Raw genomic sequence first — 23,097 nt, forward strand, 5'->3', positions numbered from 1 at the left:
ATTGAGTGAGTGAGTGAGTGAGTGAGTGAGTGAGTGAGTTGAGTGAGTGAGTGAGTGAGTGAGTGAGTGAGTGAGTGAGTAGGAGTGAGCGAGCGAGCGAGTGAGTGAGTGAGTGAGTGAGCGAGTGAGTGAGAAAGAGAGAGAGAGAGGAGGAGGAATTGAAAAGACAACGTCCAGAGACCACACCATAGGAGCACAGTGTACTGTATGCTTTCTGTCGTAACTCTACTCCCAGTGTAGGACTAACATTCATTCACCAGATTTTATTACAGCACGAATGAGCAGTGAGTTTCTGTCTCTCTCCTGGCTCAATCTGAGACAGTGAAATATATTAAACCACTACTCATTGTTCTATTTGGTCTACAAACACATGCACGCGCACACATCCACTATACAATTCTGCATTGTCACCTGGCATAATCGGTAGAACTTCATGTACTGTATATATCCCATATCCCATATATATTCGAAGAGTCCTATTCGAAGAGTCCTATTCGAAGAAGTCCTATTCGAAGAGTTCCTATTCGAAAGTCCTATCGAAGAGTCCTATCGAAGAGTCCTAACTGGGATACTAGGTTGAGCTCGGAGTACCACTGAGTGTCCAGAGGCAGACACAGTGAAAAGAGGCAGACTGGTGTTTGAAATGCCATTGTCCCATCCATGTCCCTGGGCCAGTAGTGTGGAGAGGAGGAAGAGGGACTGCACATGCTCTTTTTCTATGTGTCTCTCTCTTTCTCTTTGTATCTATTTTGACACTCTCCTCCACTACTTGTGTCATGTTCCTGCTATATCAAGCCTTGGGAGCTGGTCTCTGGGTCTCAGGCTGTGACACATGTGCACGACAGCACACACACACACACACACACACACACACACACACACACACACACACACACACACACACACACACACACACACACACACACACACACACACACACACACACACACACACACACACACACACACACAACACACACATCACTCACTCACTCACTCACTCACTCACTCACTCACTCACTCACTCACTCACTCACTCACTCACTCACTCACTCACTCACTCACTGACTCACTCACTCACTGACTCACTCACTCACCAGACCCAACAGTGACCTCTATCCTCTGCCTCTCAGGACAGTGAGTTATGTGGGTCTATAGGTTAACTGTCCATTACTGACCCTGTCACACAATATTGTATCAGAACACCTAATGGGCTCCTGACAGAACTGGGCTGTGTCCCAAATGGCACCCTATTCCCTATATATTGTACTACTTCTGATGGGGTAGTGCACTTTATATGGAATATGGTACTAATTTAGATGCAGACCTGATGTCTGGCGGCAGGTAGCCTAGCCGTTAAAGACCGTTGGGCCAGTAACTGAAAGGTCGCTGTTTTCGAAACCCCGAGCCAACTAGGTGAAAGATCTGTCTGTGCCCTTGAGCAAGGCACTTAACCCTAGTTGGCCCTGTAAGTCACTCTGGATAAGAGTGTCTGTTAAATGAATAAAATGTAAATGTTATTCATTTCTCCGGTTACAACCATAGCTCAGAACTAGCTCCATAGCTACAACATAGAATATGTTATTAGTGCATACCATAACTCCCCTCAAGCAGTTTACATATAGGGACAATTCCAGCTGGGAGGTAGTACGACAACATAAGTTATGTCACTTAGTCAGAGTCTTTTACTTGACTGCATACATTCTTAGTAATGTCTGTATTCAATCCGTATCGTGGAAGTCCAAATGCTACAGCTAGATTGAAATTAAAAGGCAATGTTACCGCATTAGCAGACTGCATTCATGGTAACGCTGCATATGTCAATTCGTATCATAAAAATGTATATCGCGCAATCCGTAGTACAGATTGAATAGAACCGTAAGTTTGTGATCCCTGTGGGAAACGTACATATGACCTTCGCAATGCTAGTGCCACACGTTTACCAAATTAAGCAAACAAGAACACCTTTTAATAGCATCGTAAACATAAACTGCTGAGTTTAATCAGCACAATGGTTGCACATCAAAAAGGTTTAGGGCCTTTTTCCTGGCTGCTTATTCTTCAAGGTCAAGTATGCTTGTGTAAATGCTAAGGGATGGATGGTAGCATCTGAAGAGAATGCATCAAAATCCTGTCTGTAAAGATAGAGATAGAGAGAGAGAGAGACAGAGAAAAGAGCAGAGAGAGAGAGAGAGAGAGAGGACGAGAGCAGAGACGAGAGCAGAGAAAAAACTAGAACGATGGAAGAGCGAAAGAGAAAAGACGAACTGACGAGCAGAAACTACAGATGGAGAGAGGAAGAGCAGGAAAGAGAAAAAATAGATGAGAGGCGAGAGAGAAAGACGAGAGAGAGAAAAGAAAGAGACAGAGAGAAAACAGAGAGAAACTTAACAGATGGACGTGAGAGAAGAGAAAAAAAATTGATGGAGAGGGAGAGAGAAAGAGAAAAAAATAGATGGAGAGGGAGAGAGAAAGAGAGAGAGAGAAAGAGACCGAGACAGAGAGAAAGAGACTGAGAGAGAAACTACAGATGGAGTGAGAGAGAGAAAAAACTAGAGATGGAGCGAGAGAGAGAAAGAGAAAAAACTAGAGATGGAGCGAGAGAGAGAAAGAGAAAAAACTAGAGATGGACAGGGAGAGAGAAAGAGAGAGAGAGAAAGAGAAAGAGACCGAGAGAAAAACTAGAGATGGAGTGAGAGAGAGAGAGATGAAGATAACTATTTCCTGATCCTAAGTAACCTGTCTTACCTAGGTATCTCTGAGAGGGATCAGACAGTTACTGTTCTTGTTCTCTGTTTATCTACCTTGCCTCCCAAATGGCAGCCTTTTTCCTACTTAGTGCATTACCAGGGCCCATAGGGAATAGCGTGCAATTTGTGACGAAGCCCCAGTCTTCGTTCATGGTAGCTAGGCCATTTTGGAGCTAGCTGTCATTAACACAGGAGCAAATATGGTGTAACGTGGATATACGTAATTGCAACCTAATTGCAATGCACTCAATCAAAATAACAGGTATGTAGGTACAGAAAACACATTATGACTTCACGCAAAAACAAACAGGGAAATGGACGGGGTATGTATGACTGCAGAGTACTGCAGAGTAATTGCAGGTAATGGAACAATGTTACAATTGTGTGTACGTATATTGAGGAAGCTTCCAGGCAAAGAATAGGCTAGTTTCAGACCATGTTGAAGTAAAAGGCTCCTTGCTAATGATAAATGTAATGTTTGCTTTGACACTTTGTATTTCACAGCATGTACTGTACATGCATCACCAACACCCCTACCAGAATGCCACATCTGGTTAACATTATCAGGTTCTGCTGGGGAATTGGCAAGCCTGGTTCCAGATCTGTTTGTGCTGTCTTGCCAACTCATATGGTCGACCAAACAGATCTGGGATCAGGCGAAGCTTGGGGAGCCTGGTTAGATCTCTGTGGATATTGGTGCTAAAACAAAGCATACAAAATACAACACATACATCTTCCCGAGGCCAGGTCAGGTGCCAATTCCCATTGAGAAAGATTAACTCAAGGTGGTATTGCATTTCAGCCAAATGAAAGTCTGGACAAAACTTACTGATGCAGAGAGCAGAGATCAGTAGCTATGAGTTAGGTCAACCGCGTCTTCCTCTCGCTATGAGTGTAAAGAGATGTAATTAAAATCTGTCAGTACAGTAAATCCCCAACCACCTAACATCTAGACAGACACAAGCTCTTAAAAGATCAGATCACTTCTTTTTATTCTCATTAAATTGACCCTAACATTCGGATCCCTTTTTACAGACCTTGGTTTACTGCTTTCATTGCAGTAATATTATAGCAGAGCTTCTGACTTAACACTCAGTCACACAATGACAGGATTTCACCGAAGTTAGTAGCAGGACGGTATGTCTCTGAAAAGAGGAAATTAAAGAAAAATCCATCAAGAGGGGATGGAGAGAGAGATTTCAGAGCTTCAGACAGAGGAGACACAGAGACAGGATAGCCATCTTAGACACATACCTGTGAGGTTCTTCAGTCCCAGCTGGCGCAGGCCAAAGTTCCCATCTCTGCGGTAGTTGAGGAAGATTGCCAGAGCGTAGCGGTCTTCATACATCTTAGTTCCTCTGATGATCCTCAGGTTCTCCAGCGGCAGGTAGTCAAACTGGTTCAGAGCCACCAGCACATAGCCTGTCACCTCCCGTATAGACTGGAAGAGGAGAGAGGTGACAGGGAGAACTTCAGACACAGCAACACGAAACAAGAGCCACGGAGACAATCAGACATTGATTGCTTGGTCCCAGATATGTTTTGTCCTGATCTGTTTGTGATGTTTTCTCAACTCCTATGGATTTCATGAATGACAACGACTACAGATCTGAAATCAGGCTAAAGTAGACACAGAGCAGCTTTGAAAACTGATTCATCATAAGATAATTTTCACCTATCCACTCAGTCACGATGAACCCATGTGAGGGGGAAACCCCACGGGGGTCAAGGAAGACTTTGCTAAAACTTTCTGCTCCAAGTTTGTGTCCACTCCACTAGGTACCAGGATGAAGCAGGAGGACATCAGCATCACCATTGCTTCACACTTAAATGTCATTTAGAAAGGATAATGACCGCGGAGACTTTACGAACCCACCCAGCCAGAGCTGGTATGAATCAAAGTGACATGACCGCCCTCCTTTCATCCCCCTTCCTGTCATGGTAGCTGTCATTAGAGGTGACAGACAAAGTGAGGATGAGTCCCAAATGGCACGTTATTCTCTATAAAGTGCACTACTTTAGACCAGTGCCCTATAGGCCCTAGTCAATATGGTGCACTATAGTCGACAATTTAGACAATATTGTGCAATTTTGGAGGTAGACAGAGACAGCGGGGAAAGGACAGGGCAGGTCTCTCACAACGCTAATGCCAACAGTGACAATAATCACAGCAACAGGCCTCCGCCACACAGCCACACACACATACACACACATACACACTCGCACACACACACACACACACACACACAAGCACACAGGCATGCACACACACAAGCCCACTAAACTGCGTCCTAAGGAGTCTGCAACCACCACTGTTTCTGCTGCCACCACTGCTCAGGTTCAGACCCCCATCACTGACATCTGTCAGGCCCTATAGTCGTCAGTCCAAGCCAGGCCAAGAAGTTGCAGGAGCAGTCATGGTGCTGTCTATATCAACCACAGTCACATAATGGGCATGGATGGCAGCTATTTAAGACTTTTCAACCTAGTGCTCAGAGAGACACCCAAAATACACCCATAGGGCCCTGGTCAAAAGAAGTGCACTATATAGGGGATAGGATGTCATTTGGAGTACAGTCAGAGTCCTCGTTAGTCATCTGTTTAGTAGCTAACAAACTACTCCATCTAGTCAGGAACATCAGGTCATCTAGTCAGGAATATCAGGTCATCTAGTCAGGAACATCAAGTCACTAGTCAGGAACATCAGCTCATCTAGTCAGTAACATCAGGTCATCTAGTCAGGAACATCAGGTCATCTAGTCAGGAACATCAGGTCACTAGTCAGTAACATCAGGTCACTAGTCAGTAACATTAGGTCACTAGTCAGTAACATCAGGTCACTAGTCAGTAACATCAGGTCATCTAGTCAGTAACATCAGGTCACTAGGTCAGTAACATCAGGTCATCTAGTCAGGTAACATCAGGTCACTGTCAGACTCAGGACTACAGTCAAGTCTCCGTCACTAGTCAGGAACATCAACGGTCAATCTAGTCAGGCATACATTCGCTAGGCAATCAGTCATCTAGTCAGTAACATCAGGTCATCTAGTCAGGAAACATCAGGTCATCTAGTCAGAACATCAGGTTCATCTCAGTCAGCTAACATCAGCGTTCACTAGTCAGTAACATCAGGTCAGTCACTACCAGGCATCAGGCACATCAGTCAATCTAGGTCATAACATCAGGTAATCTAGTCAGGAACATCAGTCAATCTAGCTCACAGTAACATATCAGGTTCATTCTAAGGTCCAGGAACATTCAGCGGCATCTAGTCAGTAACATCAGGTCCATAGTAACTAAGTCAGGAACATCAGGTCATCTAGTCAGAACATCAGGTCATCTAGTCAGTAACATCAGGTCATCTAGTCAGGAACATCAGGTCATCTAGTCAGTAAACATCTAGTCAGTATCTCAGGTCATACAGTCAGGTAACTAGTCAGGATACATCAGGGTCATACTAGTCTAGGAACATCAGGTCATACTAGTCAGGAACATCAGGTCACTAGGTCACGAACAGCAGTCATCTAATCAGCAAGTCATCTAGTCCAGTACATCAGGTACTATCAGTAAAAAGGTCACTAGTCAGTAACATCAGTCACTAGTCAGATACTCATCTAGTTCAGGACTGTCATCTAGTCAGTAACATCAGGTCACTAGTCAGGAACATCAGGTCATCTAGTCAGGAACATCAGGTCATCTAGTCAGGTAACAGCAAGGTCATCTAGTCAGGAACATCAGGTCATCTAGTCAGCGAACATCAGGCCTCATCTAGTCAGGAACATTCAGGTCATGCTAGGTCAGTGAACATCAGGTCAACTAGTCAGTAACATCAGGTCACTAGTCAGAACATCAGGTCACTAGTCAGGACACATCAGTCACTAGTCCACGTACACATCAGGTCCAAGCTAGTCCAAGTAACATCAGCTCAACTATCAGGAACATCAGGTCATTTCTAGTCAGTAACATCAGGTCATCCTAGTCAGGAACATCAGGTCATCTAGTCAGTAACATCAGAGTCACTAGTCAGTGAACATCAGCGTCCACTAGTCAGTCAACATCAGGTCATCTAGTCCAGTAACATCAGTCACTAGTCGAGTAACATTCAGTCACTAGTCAGTAACATCAGTCACTAGTCCAGTTCAACATCAGCGTCACTAGTCAGAACATCAGGTCACTAGTCAGAACATCAGTCACTAGTCAGTAACATCAGGTCACTAGTCAGAACATCAGGTCAGTACATAGGTTCAGTAACATCACGTCATCTATCGAGTAACATCAGCGTCACTAGTCAGTAAACATCAGGTCACTAGTCAGTAACATCAGGTCACTAATCCAGTAGCATCAGGTCATCTAGTCAGTAACATCAGGTCATCTAGTCAGTAACATCAGGTCATCTAGTTCAGGAACATCAGGTCACTAGTCAGGAACATCAGTCATCTAGTTAGAAGCATCAGGTCACTAGTCAGTAAACATCAGGTCATTCTAGTCCAAGACATCAGGTCATCTCAGGACATCAGGTCATCTATCAGTAACATCAGTCACGAGTCAGTAACATCCATGTCACTAGTCAGTAACATCAGGTCATCTAGTTAGAAACATCAGGCTCATCTATTCAGGAACTCAGAGTCACTAGTCAGGAACATCAGGTCATCTAGTCAGTAACATCAGTCATCTAGTCAGGAACAGCATCACTAGTCAGGCGAACATCAAGGTCATTCTAGTTAGAAACATCAGGTCATCTATTCAGGAACATCAGCGTTCATCTAGTCAGTAACACTTCAGCAGTCATCTAGTCAGTCAACATCAGGTCATCTCAGTCAGTAACGATCAGGTCATCTAGTCAGGACATCAGTCACTAGTCAGGAACATCCAGGTCATCTAGTAGAAACATCCAGGTCATCTATTCTCAGGCATACATCAGGTCATCTAGTCAGTAACATCAGGCATCTAGTCAGGAACATCAGGTCACCAAGTCAGTAACATCAGGTCCACTAGTCAGGAACATCAGGTCACAGTAGAACATCAGGTCATCTAGTTAGAAACATCATGGTAATCTAGTCAGGATCATCAGCGTGACATTTCCAATGGACTCAATCTCTATTTGACCAAGGCCCATGAGGCACAATACAGAGGAATAAGGTTCTATTTTGGGCAAAAACCTTTTCTGCACATTCTTGTATTCATTATATTCCAGGTAGAGAACTCAGGAGCAGAGACAGACCGCTCTGCTTAAGGACTGGAGTTGTGGGTGTGTAGTTCAGCTATACACTGGCTATAACCATCCTGCTGTGTGCCTGTGTGTGGAGCCATTGGACAGTCAACTCCATAAGCCTGATTCCTGTGTCTAACCAATCAGACACAGACACACAAGCACCACGCTGTGGTCTTGGAGGTCACCCTCCTCATCTTCTAATGACTCTGGGGCTCAAGCTGAGACTATTTGGGACCAGCTCGGGTCGGAGAACAGTGACCCTGCTTTGGGCACAGTGGCTCCCTCAGACTCCTCTCCTTCCTTCCCTGCCTGCTTGTCAGTTCAGATGTGTGTGTGTGTGTGTGTGTGTGTGTGTGTGTGTGTGTGTGTGTGTGTGTGTGTGTGTGTGTGTGTGTGGTGTGTGTCGTGTTCTCGTGTGTGTGTGTGTGTGTGTGTGTTCTCACAGTCTGTACTCACAGCCAGACCACGCAACAACCAGAAACAAATAGAACTTCCTGTACCAGTTACCTAGCAACCTTTGGCTGTAAGTTTCCTTATGCGAGTGTGGAGACTTCGCAACCGGAACTCCCAATGTATAACATATATGGACCCCGAAATAAATCACTCAGCTGACCAGATTACACAAGCTTTTAGTTCTGGGTTAATCAATATTACAACAATACTACAGCATGCCAAGAGGTTTGCTTTGTCTAAAATCACTTTATTCATCAATTGTACAAGTTCCAACCAAAATATGACTTCCGCTTTATCTGACGGCCCCTCCAGAAGACCACACAGGTTGGAGCAGGGGGGCTGCCACGCTGGGCGGCCATGGAGCAGTTGTTGTGGGAGGTTAAGTGTCTTGATCAAGGGCTCAAATGGAGGCAATGGCATCTAGGATTAGATACCAGCAACCCTCCAGTTTCCAGCTCACTTCCTGCCAGATGTGTCCCATCAGACCTGGGATTCGAACTGGCAACCCTCAGGTCAGGATATTGGGATATAAAGACTTAGGTCAGGACATTAGCATGATGAATTACTGGTGATCGCATTGAGGCCTGATTGAAGTTTTGTATGAGTGCTACTGCTAACATTAGCAGTCATTGCCTGTATTTGTGTCCATGAATATGAAATATAATACCAACCCTGATGATTTTGAAGAATATGATAAATACCTAAAATATCTTTGAACTGTCTTAAGACCTTTTAATGTTTTGTCATTTGATAATTTGACAATCATGTCTTGAAAAGGTACTTTTGTACTCAAACATATTAATTAGTATTTTCACAAAACTATAATTTCTCATGTCCTTTGAGCATGATACTGTACATTAGACTTTTTGGAATTACTGATGAGGAGTTCATAAACACACCATACAAGAGCAGAGAAATACAACAAGAGGAGAGACTCCCATTTACAGTATTTAGAAACTCCAGAAGAAGGTTTCTAATTCTGCACTAGACAGGATTTGAAACACCATGATAGTGTTTAGGAGCTTTAGAGAGAGGAAACAACACCAAAAGAGAAAGATTCTAATTCTGCACCACAGAGGACTGGAGACAACATCATAGTGTTTTCAAGCTTTTCCGGGTCTGGCAAGGTGTTGCACAACTCTTGATGATGTGGTGTTACAACACATCATTTCATGTTTCAGAACCTCTCAGAATGAATGTTTCAGAACCCCTCAGGATGAATGTTTCAGAACCCCTCAGAATGAATGTTTCAGAACCCCTTAGGATGAATGTTTCAGAACCCCTCAGGATGAATGTTTCAGAACACCTCAGGATGAATGTTTCAGAACACCTCAGGATGAATGTTTCAGAACAGTGGGTCAGAAGTTTACATACACTAAGTTGACTGAGCCTTTAAACAGCTTAGAAAATTCCAGAAAATTATGTCATGGCTTTAGAAGCTTCTGATAGGCTAATTGACATCATTTGAGTCAATTGGAGGTGTACCTGGGGATGTATTTCAAGGCCTACCTTCAAATTCAGTGCCTCTTTGCTTGACATAATGGAAAAATCAAAAGAAATCAGCCAAGTCTTCAGAAAAAAAATGGTTGACCTCCACAAGACTGGTTCATCCTTGGGAGCAATTTCCAAATGCCTGAAGATACCACGTTCATCTGTACAAACAATAGTATGCAAATATAAACACAATGAGACCACGCAGCCGTCATACCGCTCAGGAAGGAGACGTGTTCTGTCTCCTAGAGATGAACGTACTTTGGTGCGAAGAGTGCAAATCAATCCCAGAACAACAGCAAAGGACCTTGTGAAGATGCTGGAGGAAACAGGTACAAATGTATCTATATCCACAGTAAAACGAGTCCTATATTGACATAACCTGAACGGCTGCTCAGCAAGGAAGAAGCCACTGCTCCAAAATCACCATAAAAAAGCCAAACTACGGTTTGCAACTGCACGTGGGGACAAAGATTGTACTTTTTGGAGAAATGTCCTCTGGTCTGATGAAACAAAAATAGAATTGTTTGGCCATAATGACAATCGTTATGTTTGGAGGAAAAAGGGGGAGGCTTGCAAGCTGAAGAACACCATCGCAACCATGAAGCACGGGGGTGGCAGCATCATGTTGTGGGGGGGCTTTGCTGCAGGAGGGACTGGTGCATTCACAAAATAGATGGCATCATGAGGGAGGAAAATTATGTGGATATATTTAAGCAACATCGCAAGACATCAGTCAGGAAGTTAAAGCTTGGTTGCAAATGGGTCTTGCAAATGGATAATGACCCCAAGCATACTTCCAAAGTTGTGGCAAAATGGCTCAAGGACAACAAAGTCAAGGTATTGGAGTGGCAATCACAAAGCCCAGACCTCAATCCTACAGAAAATCTGTGGGCAGAACTGAAAAAGCATGTGCGAGAAAGGAGGCCTACAAACCTGACTCAGTTACACCAGCTCTGTCAGGAAGAATGGGCCAAAATTCACCCAACGTAAGCTTGTGGAAGGCTACCCAAAACATTTGACCCAAGTTAAACTATTTAAAGGCAATGCTACCAAATACTAATTGAGTGTTTGTAAACTTCTGACCCTCTGGGAATGTGATGAAAGAAATAAAAGCTGAAAGAAATAATTCTCTCTACTATTATTCAGATATTTTACATATTTTAAAATAAAGTGTTGATCCTAACTGACCTAAGACGGGGAATTTTTACTAGGATTAAATGTCAGGAATTGTGAAAAACTGAGTTTAAATGTATTTGGCTAAGGTGTATGTAAACTTCCTACTTCAACTGTATATGCCACTTAGCAGATGCTTTAATCCAAGGCATCGTTTATATATATTTTTTTACATATGGGTGGTCCCAAGAATCCAGGAATCCAGGAATCCCAGGAATCCAACACACTATCCTGGCATCGCAAGAGCCACCAACTGAGGTACAGAGGACCATGGCCACCTGCATGGGCTGTACCGTACTATAGCTATGGGCTGTACCGTACTATAGCTGTGGGCTGTACCGTACTATAGCTGTGGGCTGTACCGTACTATAGCTGTGGGCTGTACCGTACTATAGCTGTGGCTGTACCGTACTATAGGCTGTGGGCTGTACCAGTACTATAGCTGTGGGCCTGTACCGTACTATAGCTGTGGGCTGTACCGTACTATAGCTGTGGGCTGTACCGGTACTATAGCTGTGGGCTGTACCGTACTATATAGCTGTGCGGCCTGTACCGTACTATAGCTGTGGGCTGTACCGTACTTATAGCTGTGGGTCTGTACCGTACTATAGCTGTGGGCGTTACCGTACTATAGCTGTGGGCTGTACCGCTACTATGAGCTGTGGGCTGTACCCGTAATATAGCTGTGGGCTGTACCCCTACTATAGCTTGGGTGTGTCATACTATATCTGTGGGCTGTGTCATACTATAGCTGTGGGCTGTGTCATACTAAAGCTGTTGGCTGTGTCATACTATATCTGTGGGCTGTGTCATACTATATCTGTGGGCTGTGTCATACTATATCTGTGGGCTGTGTCATACTAAAGCTGTTGGCTGTGTCATACTATATCTGTGGGCTGTGTCATACTATAGCTGTGGGCTGTGTCATACTATATCTGTGGGCTGTGTCATATTATAGCTGTGGGCTGTGTCATACTAAAGCTGTTGGCTGTGTCATACTATATCTGTGGATTGGCACTATAGTATGTGGTGTGCCCTGCTTTGTAATGTTATGAACACACTGTATTGTAATGCAGATTTATCAGGAGGTGAAGGGAACCTGAGGGTGCTAGAATTTTTGGAAACCAACAGGTAGTGCAGACCATCACACATGGAGAGGAGAGGGAACAGATCATCGCCCCATGTAGGGCTAAGAGTTGGTGTGTTTATCAGTGTTATAGGACGGTCCAGCACACTAACACAAAGGTAATCAGTATGCAAATCATAATATTATGGTGTTACAGTTAAACTGCTAATCTATGTTATATGGGTGGTACTGAAAGAGAGAGCGAGAGAAAGAGCGAGAAAGAGAGCGAAAGAGAAACGCATATATCATACAGAATGCTGATAAAGGAGGCTTAGGTAGAAGTAACTGAATATCCTGAATATCCATGGACTACTAGCTAAGTCGTAGTCCTGGAAGAGAGAACAGAACAGAAGAGAACAGAATAGGGCAGATTCAGTAGATTAAGTGGGATTTCTTCTTCCCTCCCTCAATCCTCCCTCCCAACGCTTGCCTAGGCGTTTGTGAGTGGAAGTGTGCCGGACAGCGGAACAAAACCCTCACTTCAGTCTCTGAGACGTGCCCAGCTTTGAAATTGAGTCCTTCAATCCTCAAAAGAGGTGAGGAGTGAGAAGGGGAACGAGGAGAGAGAGGAGAAAGAGTGGGAGTGAAGGAGAACACAGAGAGAGAGAGAGAGAGAGAGAAAGTGTGAGAGAGAGAGAGAGGAGTGCGAGATGAGATGACTAGAGAGATAGAGAGGTAGGTAGGTAAGGTAGTAGGATAGGTAAGTAGGTAGGTAGGGATAGGTAGGTAGGTAGGTAGGTAGGTAGTAGTAGGTAGGTAGTAGGTAGGTAGTGTAGTAGTGAGGAGAGGTAGGAAGGAGAACTCAAAGAGTAGAGAGTGTATGAGAGTATGAGAGAGTGGTAGGTAGGTAGGTAGGGAGAAGGGGAGGGAGAGGGAGTGAAGGAGAAAGAGATAACAGAAGAGAAAGGGAGAGCAGCCGTGGCGGGGTACATAGCAGGAGGAGGAGAGCAGTCAAGTGGATCGGAAAGAGTCCCTGTATATTTTCATGCATAATTAAAACTCCAACTGTTCAGAGAGAGAGAGGGAGACAGAGTGAGAGAGAGAGGATGAAGAGAAAGAGAAAGAGGAGAGAAGGGGGAGAGAGAGAGCGAGAGAGAGTGAGAGAGAGGGGAAAGAGAAAGAGAAAGAGAAAGAGGAGAGAAAGGGGAGAGAGAGCGAGAGAGAGCGAGAGAGAGAGAGGTAAGGTTGTAATGGTGGGTAGACTGAACACATGTTAGCATGATTACCTCTTCATACGTATTGAGCTGCTTGTGTTTGTGTGTGTGTCCATGCGTGTGTGTTGGTGCGCATATACAAATCATAGTGTACAACCAGAAGGAGACCAATATAAACGTGCAAAGTAACTCAAAATATTGGCCAAAAAATGTTTACCACACATATCACCCTTATAAATATAGTATCTGTGAAATAGGTTCAACATTTTGACATGCTATCCCTGTCGTTGTCTTTCATCAATGTAAATCAGAGATGGGCAAATGACAGCCAGTAGACCCGCGGATCAATTTCCAAAAACTCAGTCGGGGTTTCAACTTACTGTTAAGAGTTAGAATATTAGAATACACCAGGTGAAATTTCTAAATTTGGTTGTACATCAGCAGCTTTTCTCTTGTTATGTCAGTCACCACCAGTCACTTAATTAGCCCATGTCAGCTAAAACATTTTTGATTCATAAGTTAGTCTAGCCAGAAACCAAAACTTGTAGTAATCATGCCCGAATTACCAATCGGAGCGTCCCCATTGATTCTGTTAGTCACTCTCACTCAGATATCATATTAAAAACTGCAAACGTTTCTCACCACCCTATGGCAAAATGACCAGATATTCATTACATTTTGCCATTTTAATGTATCTCCACCCCATGGAAAATGGGTAGAATAAAAGGGCCGGCTCTGACTGCATATGTTAGTATAGATGTGGTTATGCTGACCTAAGAGCCACTGCTGCCGCTCAAATATTTTGTGGCCCCCACCCCCATTAAAGTTACACATCCCTGATGTAAATAACGAGCCGTATGGACTACAGCTCTGTATGTCACCACCTCTCAGAGTTCCATGACTACATTGGGTGAACATATTGATTTGGTCTCTGGTGAGACCCTGTATAGAGATCTACTGTATCTCTTTGTGGTTGATACTGTGGGGGTGTTTACTGAACCTACCATAAAACAAACCCATCTAAATGAATAAAGAGATACAGGGTCACCTCACTCACTAACTGTTATCCCACACATACTCATATCACCTTGCCTCACGTAACTTTATGCATGTCATGTCTCTGAAGAGTTGTGTGTATCAACAGATATTTTAGCTATAGTTTAAATGTGGCACTTTGATTGGAAGTCCAACTCTCACAGGGGCTCCTTAAAGGGTCCATGGGCTGGGCGATGACATCACATGGCATTCCCATTCCCCAGTGCATTGCTCCAAGACGTGTGTCAGTGTGTCCGCTCCCACCCTCCACTTCCTAGTGTCTTTGGAGCTCACTTCAAATAGGGGAGGGAGCCAGTTCAAACCCCCTGTAGCGGGTGTAACAGTATAACTTTAGTACGTCCCCTCGCCCCGACACGTCCGTTACACGGGCTGCTTGCCTTTCATCTGACCTACAGATTGTTTCTTCCATACTTCATTTATCTCTTTAACAGGAAGACGATGATGTTTTAGTTTTCTCAGTTTTAGCGCCACGGGCTGCTGGAAATGGTTTCTTAGGTGACATCACCAAATGGTGTTTAGTTTAACACACTTAGGGAACAATGTATTGGTATCTGAAGTGTTAATTCCTCTTCTGTGCCCTTCAGTTCATACTCAGTACACTATTTGGGTTGTGTATAGGATCTCTCTGATAACATGTATCTGACTGTCTTTAGGGATTTGACATCCCATTCATGTAAGTTGAATTACAGTTTACATCTCCATATTATGCCATGTTATTATCACTTTATTCTGTGCTATAATGTAAAGTGCAACCAGAATGTCGGAATAGGAGTATCAGAATCAGTCTTATGTGTATAAAGCAGTTGATTCTGTCTCCATACAGTACTATACAAGTCCTGCTTGGTGACTTTGAGAAGTCGCAGTGAAGTCACGGTGCTCATAGTGAGTGTCACGCAGGCTGCGTCTGGATGTGTTGTGTTGTGTTTGACAGTGATGGTTTGTGACAGCGCGGCACTCTCTTGTCAGCCTCAATGATGAGCTACCCCCGCAAGGTACGTACATCACCATCACCACAACAAAACTCCATGACACTCGAAACACAGTGGAAGACCTGAATGAGAGAGGATATACGGACTGAAATGAGTTACCACATACCATATATATGTGTGTAAGAATACACAAAATCTAGAAATCAAATCAAATCCAATTTTATTTGTCACATGCTTCCTAAACAATAGGTGAAGACTAACAGTTTAATTATTACTCGTGGGTCCTTGTCCAACAATGCAGAATTAAAGATAAAGATAATAAAAAATCAGAGAAATAGTGACCCGAGGGTCAGGGTAAATGTAGATAGTCCGGGTAGCCATTTGATTAGCTATTTAGCAGTCTTATTTAGCAGTCTAATGGTTTGCAGGTAGAAGCTGTTCAGGGTCCTGTTGGTTCCAGACTTGGTGCACTGGCTGGAGTCTTAGTCAATTTCCTGGTCTTTCCTCTGAAATCACCTGGTATAGAGGATGGTGCAGCTGTAGAACTTTTTGAGGACATGAGGGCCTATCCCAAATATGTTCAGCCTCCTGAGGGGGAATAGCTGTTGTCGCGCTCTCTTCAAAACTGTGTTGGTGTGTCTGCACCATGTTAATTCCTTAGTGATGTTATGCGATTGTAGCCTGTGTAAAGTTCTTACTCACATAGGCTACGGAAGGTGAGATCACACAGTCGTCCGGAACAGCTGGTGCTCTCATGTGTTGCTTGAACAGTGATTGTGTGTGTATTATCTTGGTTTCTTTCTTCTTGGTTTTCACTCTGATCTCTCTCGTCCACCCAAAGACAGGTGCATGTCATAACCACTATACGTACTATCTACCTGCAGGCTACCAAACATAAGGTCATATTTCAACATGAAACAATTCTAAGAAAACAACTGGGGCATAGTCTCATACAAAAGGTCAGGCTTTGGATGGTCAACTAACATTAACACAGGGGGGTAGATGTCTGTGTATACAGGAGACCAGATGAGAGCCAACGCATGTTTTTAGGTCTCAGATAAGAAATTAAAATATACTACAGTAAATCAGCTGTGCCTCAATGCTTTTCTCTTGTCTAACACTGAGGCATTTGCTCTCAATTACATTTTTCAACTCAACATTTCTCACGAAGGATGGTTCTGTCAGTACAGGGGCAGACAGACATAAATGCTGCTGCAGAGCATGATTGTGTGTGTCAGCGTTTCTTAATGAAGTCTTTGTGTTTGTTTAGGAGGCAACCACATCTGATAACCATCTGGCTCCTCTGCAAACACATAGAATAACATGATCTTGACTCTGTCCGCTTAATGTTGTGAAACACACTTTCTGAATCTCTGAGTGTGTATGTGTGCACATGTGTGTGTACGTGTCTGTGCATATGCGTGTGTGGTGGGTGTGTGTGTGTGTGTGTGTGTGTGTGTGTGTGTGTGTGTGTGTGTGTGTGTGTGTGTGTGTTGTGTGTGTTGTGTGTGTGTATCATACCCTATGCAGAGATAAGCATGGGAAACACTGGATACACTGATTAACTAAACACAAAGATCTTCACTTCATCAAAGATAGTCTTCAGACAAATTAAGTATTTTCTGCATGGTGGCATATAAGATGCGATCTACAGAAAAGTGAGGAAATGAGACAAGGCTTTCCACAGGTCTCCATGCTGTGGTCTATAGAGATGCATCCCAAATGGAACCCTTTTCCCTTTATAGTGCACTATATAGGGCCCTGGTTAAAGTAGTGCACTATATAGGGATAGGGTTTCATCTGGGTCTATAGGGTTTCATCTGGGTCTATAGATCCCAGGCAGAAGGAAAGGAGAAAGTGTTGCCAGCCATGCTGAGTAGCACTCCTCAGTGTGTGTGTGTGTGTGTGTGTGTGTGTGTGTGTGTGTGTGTGTGTGTGTGTGTGTGTGTGTGTGTGTGTGTGTGTGTGTGTGTGTGTGTGTGTGTGTGTGGTGTGTTGTGTGTGTGTGTGTGTATGCATACCCTTATGCAGAGATAAGCATGGGAAACACTGGATACACTGATTAACTAAACACAAAGATCTTCACTTCATCAAAGTAGTCTTCAGACAAATTAAGTATTTTCTGCATGGTGGCATATAAGATGCGATCTACAGAAAAGTGAGGAAATGAGACAAGGCTCTCCACAGGTCTCCATGGCTGTGGGTCTATAGAGATGCATCCCAAATGGGAACCCTTTCCCTTTATAGTGCACTATATAGGGCCCTGGTTAAAGTAGTGCACTATATAGGGAATAGGTTTCATCTGGGTCTATAGGGTTTCATCTGGGTCTATAGATCCCAGGGCGAAGGAAAGGAGAAAGTGTTGCCAGCCATGCTGAGTAGCACTCCTCGGGGTGTGTGTGTGTGTGTGTGTGTGTGTGTGTGTGTGTGTGTGTGTGTGTGTGTGTGTGTGTGTGTGTGTGGTGCTTATTAGGGACGGTAGAGAGAGAGACTACTCTAGAAGGCTGGAATCAGGGAGGTGGACCCAGCAGAAGCTGTCTCCTTTCATCCTCTTCTCTCCCTCTCTCCACAGGGCCGGAGTAGGGGATGAGAAGGGAGGATATAAAAGGAGGGGAGAGAAAGAACGAGACGGGGGCTGTTAAAGACCTGTACCTCAAACGAATGCGCCCGCCACACACACACTCCTTGTGACTCACACATGCATACCCACACCTCTAAATCTGGGTAAGCGGCTTGATTTAAGTAACAGAGAGAATGAAGAGATCGTTGTCGCTCTGCATGACGTCTGGCTTTCATCCTCTCCGCTACACTGTTAGGCTGGTGGGCAGAGACAGAGGCTACACCCTAAATGGCACTACTTTTGACCAGGGTCTATAAAAAGGTTGGCTTGTTGTCACACCCTGATCTGTTTCAACTGTCTATGATGATGAGGGAGATATAGTCTCTAGAGACGTTTAAACCAGGTGATGTCATCGCATATGTGGGAGGTGGAACAACATGGTTGGTTAAGGCATATTGAGCAGGGCTAGAGGCGCTACAGTGAAATAAGACAGTAATCACCAACCAGGAGGACAGTAATGGACAAGGCATATTGATATTAGGGAGAGGCATGCTTAGCCAAGTGATCGTATGGGTCCAGTGAGTGGTTGGGCTGGCTGGGGACACGGCGATTCAGACAGTTAGCAGGCCGGGGCTAGCAAAGTAGCAGTTAGCAGGCCGGGGCTAGCAAGCTAGCAGTTAGTAGGCCGGGGCTAGCGAGCTAGCATAAGGGCCTTAGAGGGATGTCACGATGGGGGAAAGTCTGTTTTTGCGTCCTCGTGCGGTGACGTCGATAGACCAGTCGTGGAATTAGTAGGGTTCCTAGTAGCAGAGGGGTCCAAGTCCAAGTCCAAGTCCGGATATTGCAGCCGAGGAGTGGGCTTCAGGAGTAGCCCAGGAGCCCTAGCCGGGAGATGGGGCTAGCATGGGCTAGCTCCAGGCTAGTTGGTGCTTGCTCCGGGACGGAAACGTTAGCCAGGAGTAGTCAACCCGGGTTGCGGTTAGCTAGCTGCCATGATCCAGATGAAAAGGTTCAGAGTTTGAGGTAGGAATCTGGGGATATGGAGAGAAAAATAGGTCCGGTATGCTCTGGTTTGAAACGCGTTGTACGAACTGGCAAGAGCTTTCCGAGCTAAAGGTTAGCTGATGACCGCTAGCAGGTTAGCTGACTGATAGCGGGTTGCTAGTTTGCTAGCTAGCTTCAGTTGAGGCATTCCAGTTCGGAGGTAAATATAAATACTTTAGAAAAAAAACAGATCCACACCACATTGGGTGAGGCGGGTTGCAGGAGAGTATTTTGAAGATGAGGTTTAGGAAAAATATTAAAAAGAATGCGAAGAAAAATATATAAAAGATATATACATGGGACGAAACAAGACAAAGACAAAGACGTCTGACTGCTACGCCATCTTGGAAATCTTTAGTTGCCTCGTCACCACCAACCCCACCACCTGGAGCCAGCATCTCGTGTGTGTGGAATACACCCGGAAAACCCTTCCCTGCTCGGCCACTGGTCTCTCGCCTTTCAAGTGTTCAATGGGATATCAGCCCCCACTCTTCCCTGAGCAAGAGGAAGAGGTCAACATACCCTTGGCCCAGATGTTTGTCCGCCGCTGTCGCTGTACCTGGAAGAGAGCCGGTCCGCTCTTCTCAAGACCACCTCCAGGTATCGATGACAGGCGGACCGTCACCGGACCCTGGCTCCCCGGTATCGTCTCGGGCAGAGGGTATGGCTTTCTACTCGGGATATACCCCTCCGGGTGGAGTCCCGCAAACTTTCCCTCTGTTTTATCAGTCCTTTCCCCATCTCTAATATTCTTATCCCCTCTGCTGTTCGTCTTCTGTTGGGATGTATACCCTCCGTATACATCCCACTTTTCATGTGTCTAGGATTATTTTTACTTTGTTTTACATTGTGTCCAATTTACATAGATTTTTTCTTATGAATTGTATATGCAGGGCTCCCTTGTGAACGAGACCCTGGCCTTAGTTGTGACTCTCTGTTTAAATAAAGGAAAAAATTAATAAAAATAAACATTTGTTTTTGAGTAACTCAAGTTGAAGGCTGACTGAGGAACTGCAGGCTGCCATTAGTAACTAAATTGTCCTTATAACTTCCTCTGTGTGTGATTAAAGAATAATGGGTTCAAGGACATGCATCAGGTCTATTAGAATCACCTATTGGTACCATTGACCGTGAAGATTGCCATTTTTCTAACAATGCCTGCAGTACTGTGGTCGGCCTTGAACCTCTGCGGCTTCAATGAGAGGGAGCAGTCGTTATCCCCTGGCTGGCACACACACAGGAATGCACACGTGCAAGCACACACAACACGCACACACAAATACACACACACACACACACACACACACACACACACACGCACACGCACACGCACGCACACGCACACGCACACGCACACACACACACACACACACACACACACACACACACACAGCAAGCATGCAAGTACAAAGACACACACACATGCAGGCAGGTACGCACACACAACAAGCACGCAAGTACACAGGTACATGCACGCAGGAACGCGCACACACACACACAAACACCGTCTGTGCTGTTGAGTGTCTCTGTCCGCCAGATGAAGTTTGTGCATGTCTCCCTCTCCTCCTCTAACACAGCTCAGCGACAGTCTATCATCAATGCAGTTCAAATCCAGAAGGTTTAATGTAACACACGATAGACAAAGAGGCCCCCGTTTAAAGCCAACCTTACTTATAGTGTTTTACACCGACTGCTTCTAGCCATGCCTGGTACTGAGAACAATATGATAGCCCGCTCCTCCGCGCCGCCCCTGGCGTCGCACCTCCGCTGCCGTGCTACCTCTCATCATGGCATATCGGTTACCACGAAGAGCTCTGGAAGCTGGAATATAACGCAGTTCTGGCATATAACAACAGCCGCACATGACTATTACCATAGCTATACGGCTGCATCTTAGCGGTCTGCGTCGCGCGGCGTACTTCATCCTAGGGAGTAACGATGGACAAAGTGAATATGCGCTGTCTGAGCACGTTCTGAACACTCGTGTGGAGTAGATACTGCTCAGAGGATTTGTACGGGAACCATGGGCATATTTCTCCTATTACTCTGCTGCTGCTGCATCCCTTGAGTTAGAGGTAATAGTTGGTCTAGTGGTATGAGGTTATACTCAACTCAACAGAAGGAGACCAAATGGTGCTCAGAAAAGGCTTAGTGTAAACCAGGAACCAGTGGATATGATGCCTAACTACTGCAATAACACTGACATCAATGGACAACTAAGGGCACACTGAGTTCAATAGGGGATATTCTATTTGAATAGGTGGTCAATGATGGAGAACAGACAAAGGACTGAGTGAGAGAGATGAAAGGGAGGGTAAGAGAGATGGAAGAGAAAAAGAGGGTGAGAGAGATGGAGAGGTAAAGGTAGAGAAAAATAAATGGAGAGGTAGAGTGGCACTCTTGCTCTTCTCCTCCACATGGGACTGTGACTCCATCATTGCAGTGGTAATGAGCGGACTCCTGTAGGAATTCTCCAAATGGAGTAATTTATAATTGATTCAGTGCATTAATTACTGTGGTGGTTAGGCCCGTGTCATGGTTAATATTACGCTGATCTGATGAGGACGAGACCATCCGTCCGCTGAGGGAGGGATCGTTTGGGTGAACTGCAATTATTCAATTACGCCACTGCACTGCCGTTACACTTTCAGCTGTAGAGTCTTAATCTGACCGTAATCAACTTCTCAACGCACACACAGGATTGTGGGATAGGATGGATGCCAGCTGAAGCTCAAGCTCATAGTACAGCAGAGCAGGAAGTCCATGGTCTATGGTGGTCTCACTGTTTATCAGACCTGACCCTGTACCCTGAAAACAGGCCAGTTGACTCCTTATCCATCTTTCTTTCATGACTGGACTTTTTGTCTCCTGTACCTGATAGTAAGTGGATGTGCGTACACTATTTCTGAACCTATTGACACCATAACCCCTACAGAAGAAAATCAGTGGAAATCAGAGACACTACAAAGTACATGATCATTCAGAAACAGTATCTAATATGTTGCTGTTCCAAAAACATGTTAATAGATGAAGTAACAGAGGTGTTTGCCTGAAACCTTTAGACTTGCGTTGGCTCCCAAGGCTTTAGCTCAGTGTGCTAAGACCCCTGTCATGCCCCAGTCTGTCACAATTACATAAAGTTCTTCTTGAAGAAGATGAAAGGTCAGACAACAATAATCAGAAACCCTTGTCACATGTACCTGTATGTATGCAATTTAACAGGTATCTACGTGTGTTATTTTGATATGTTAATGCTATCCACCATGTCATCTGATAATGCTGGACCAGCGATGAAGCCAGCTGTCAAAAACATAAATATTGTTGACTTTCAACGACTGCAAGGTTGTGAAGTATGTGATGCGGGGAGCCGGGCCCCGAGGGTGAGACTCTCCACATCGGCGAAACATAAAGCCGTAATTTCAGAGTCACTTAGCACTGATTGTGTCTGAATGGATTTTCCCTGAAGATATCAACAATACTATCGCCTCTAATAAATCCACTTATGAAACGGACGGTTTTGAGAAAAGGGCCAGGCCGCCTCTGAAACAAAACACTGAGAGAAGAGAGAGGGGGCATTGTCCAGAACTCTCCCTGTGGTCCTCCTGAGGACAATGACAAGCTGAAAGCTGTACTCTGATTAATATTTAACACATAATAGCCTTACCAATAATGACAAAAAGAGTGGCAATTCTACACAAATAAACTGCAATCTGATCATTTTATCAAAATTAACACTCAGGAAATTTGTGAGGCTTTTGAAACCAGTACATATTGTTGGAGCTTTTCCAAACAGCTTAGTGTGACAGGCAATGTGTTGACCTCTACTTGAAATGATGACATTAAATATAATTCCAGCCCCCTAAGATCTTCCAGCTCCCTTGTAGTTTGACATCTCTTGGGAATTACAGATCACCTTGTAAAGAAGACGATGGTAAAACAAAAACTATCTTCTGACAACAACAATATTGCCAATGAAAACCTGACTCATATCCACGGCAACACAAAATCAAACCACTCCAAAATATTCCTCATGGAGGTGAAATAACATAGCGGAATGTCTTTCTTCTTCTGACCTCACTCTTCATTTTGATTGCTCCTCCAACAATAACAAGCTTTTCTTTTCTATTCCTTGAGTCTCAAACCAAGA

The 23,097-nt window shown here is 44.5% G+C and overlaps 1 protein-coding gene across 1 annotated transcript in view; it reads right to left on the reverse strand.

The window, feature by feature from the left end:
• Window positions 1–23,097, reverse strand: part of LOC111959497 (receptor tyrosine-protein kinase erbB-4-like) — a 491,946-nt gene that overhangs the window by 114,983 nt on the left and 353,866 nt on the right. The window contains exon 3 of the mRNA XM_070437633.1: window positions 4,004–4,190. Within this exon, the coding sequence (XP_070293734.1) occupies window positions 4,004–4,190 (187 nt within the window). The remainder of the gene's footprint in view (window positions 1–4,003; window positions 4,191–23,097) is intronic.

The sequence above is a fragment of the Salvelinus sp. IW2-2015 genome, linkage group LG36, assembly GCF_002910315.2.
Source record: "Salvelinus sp. IW2-2015 linkage group LG36, ASM291031v2, whole genome shotgun sequence".
Classification (NCBI taxonomy): domain Eukaryota; kingdom Metazoa; phylum Chordata; class Actinopteri; order Salmoniformes; family Salmonidae; genus Salvelinus; species Salvelinus sp. IW2-2015.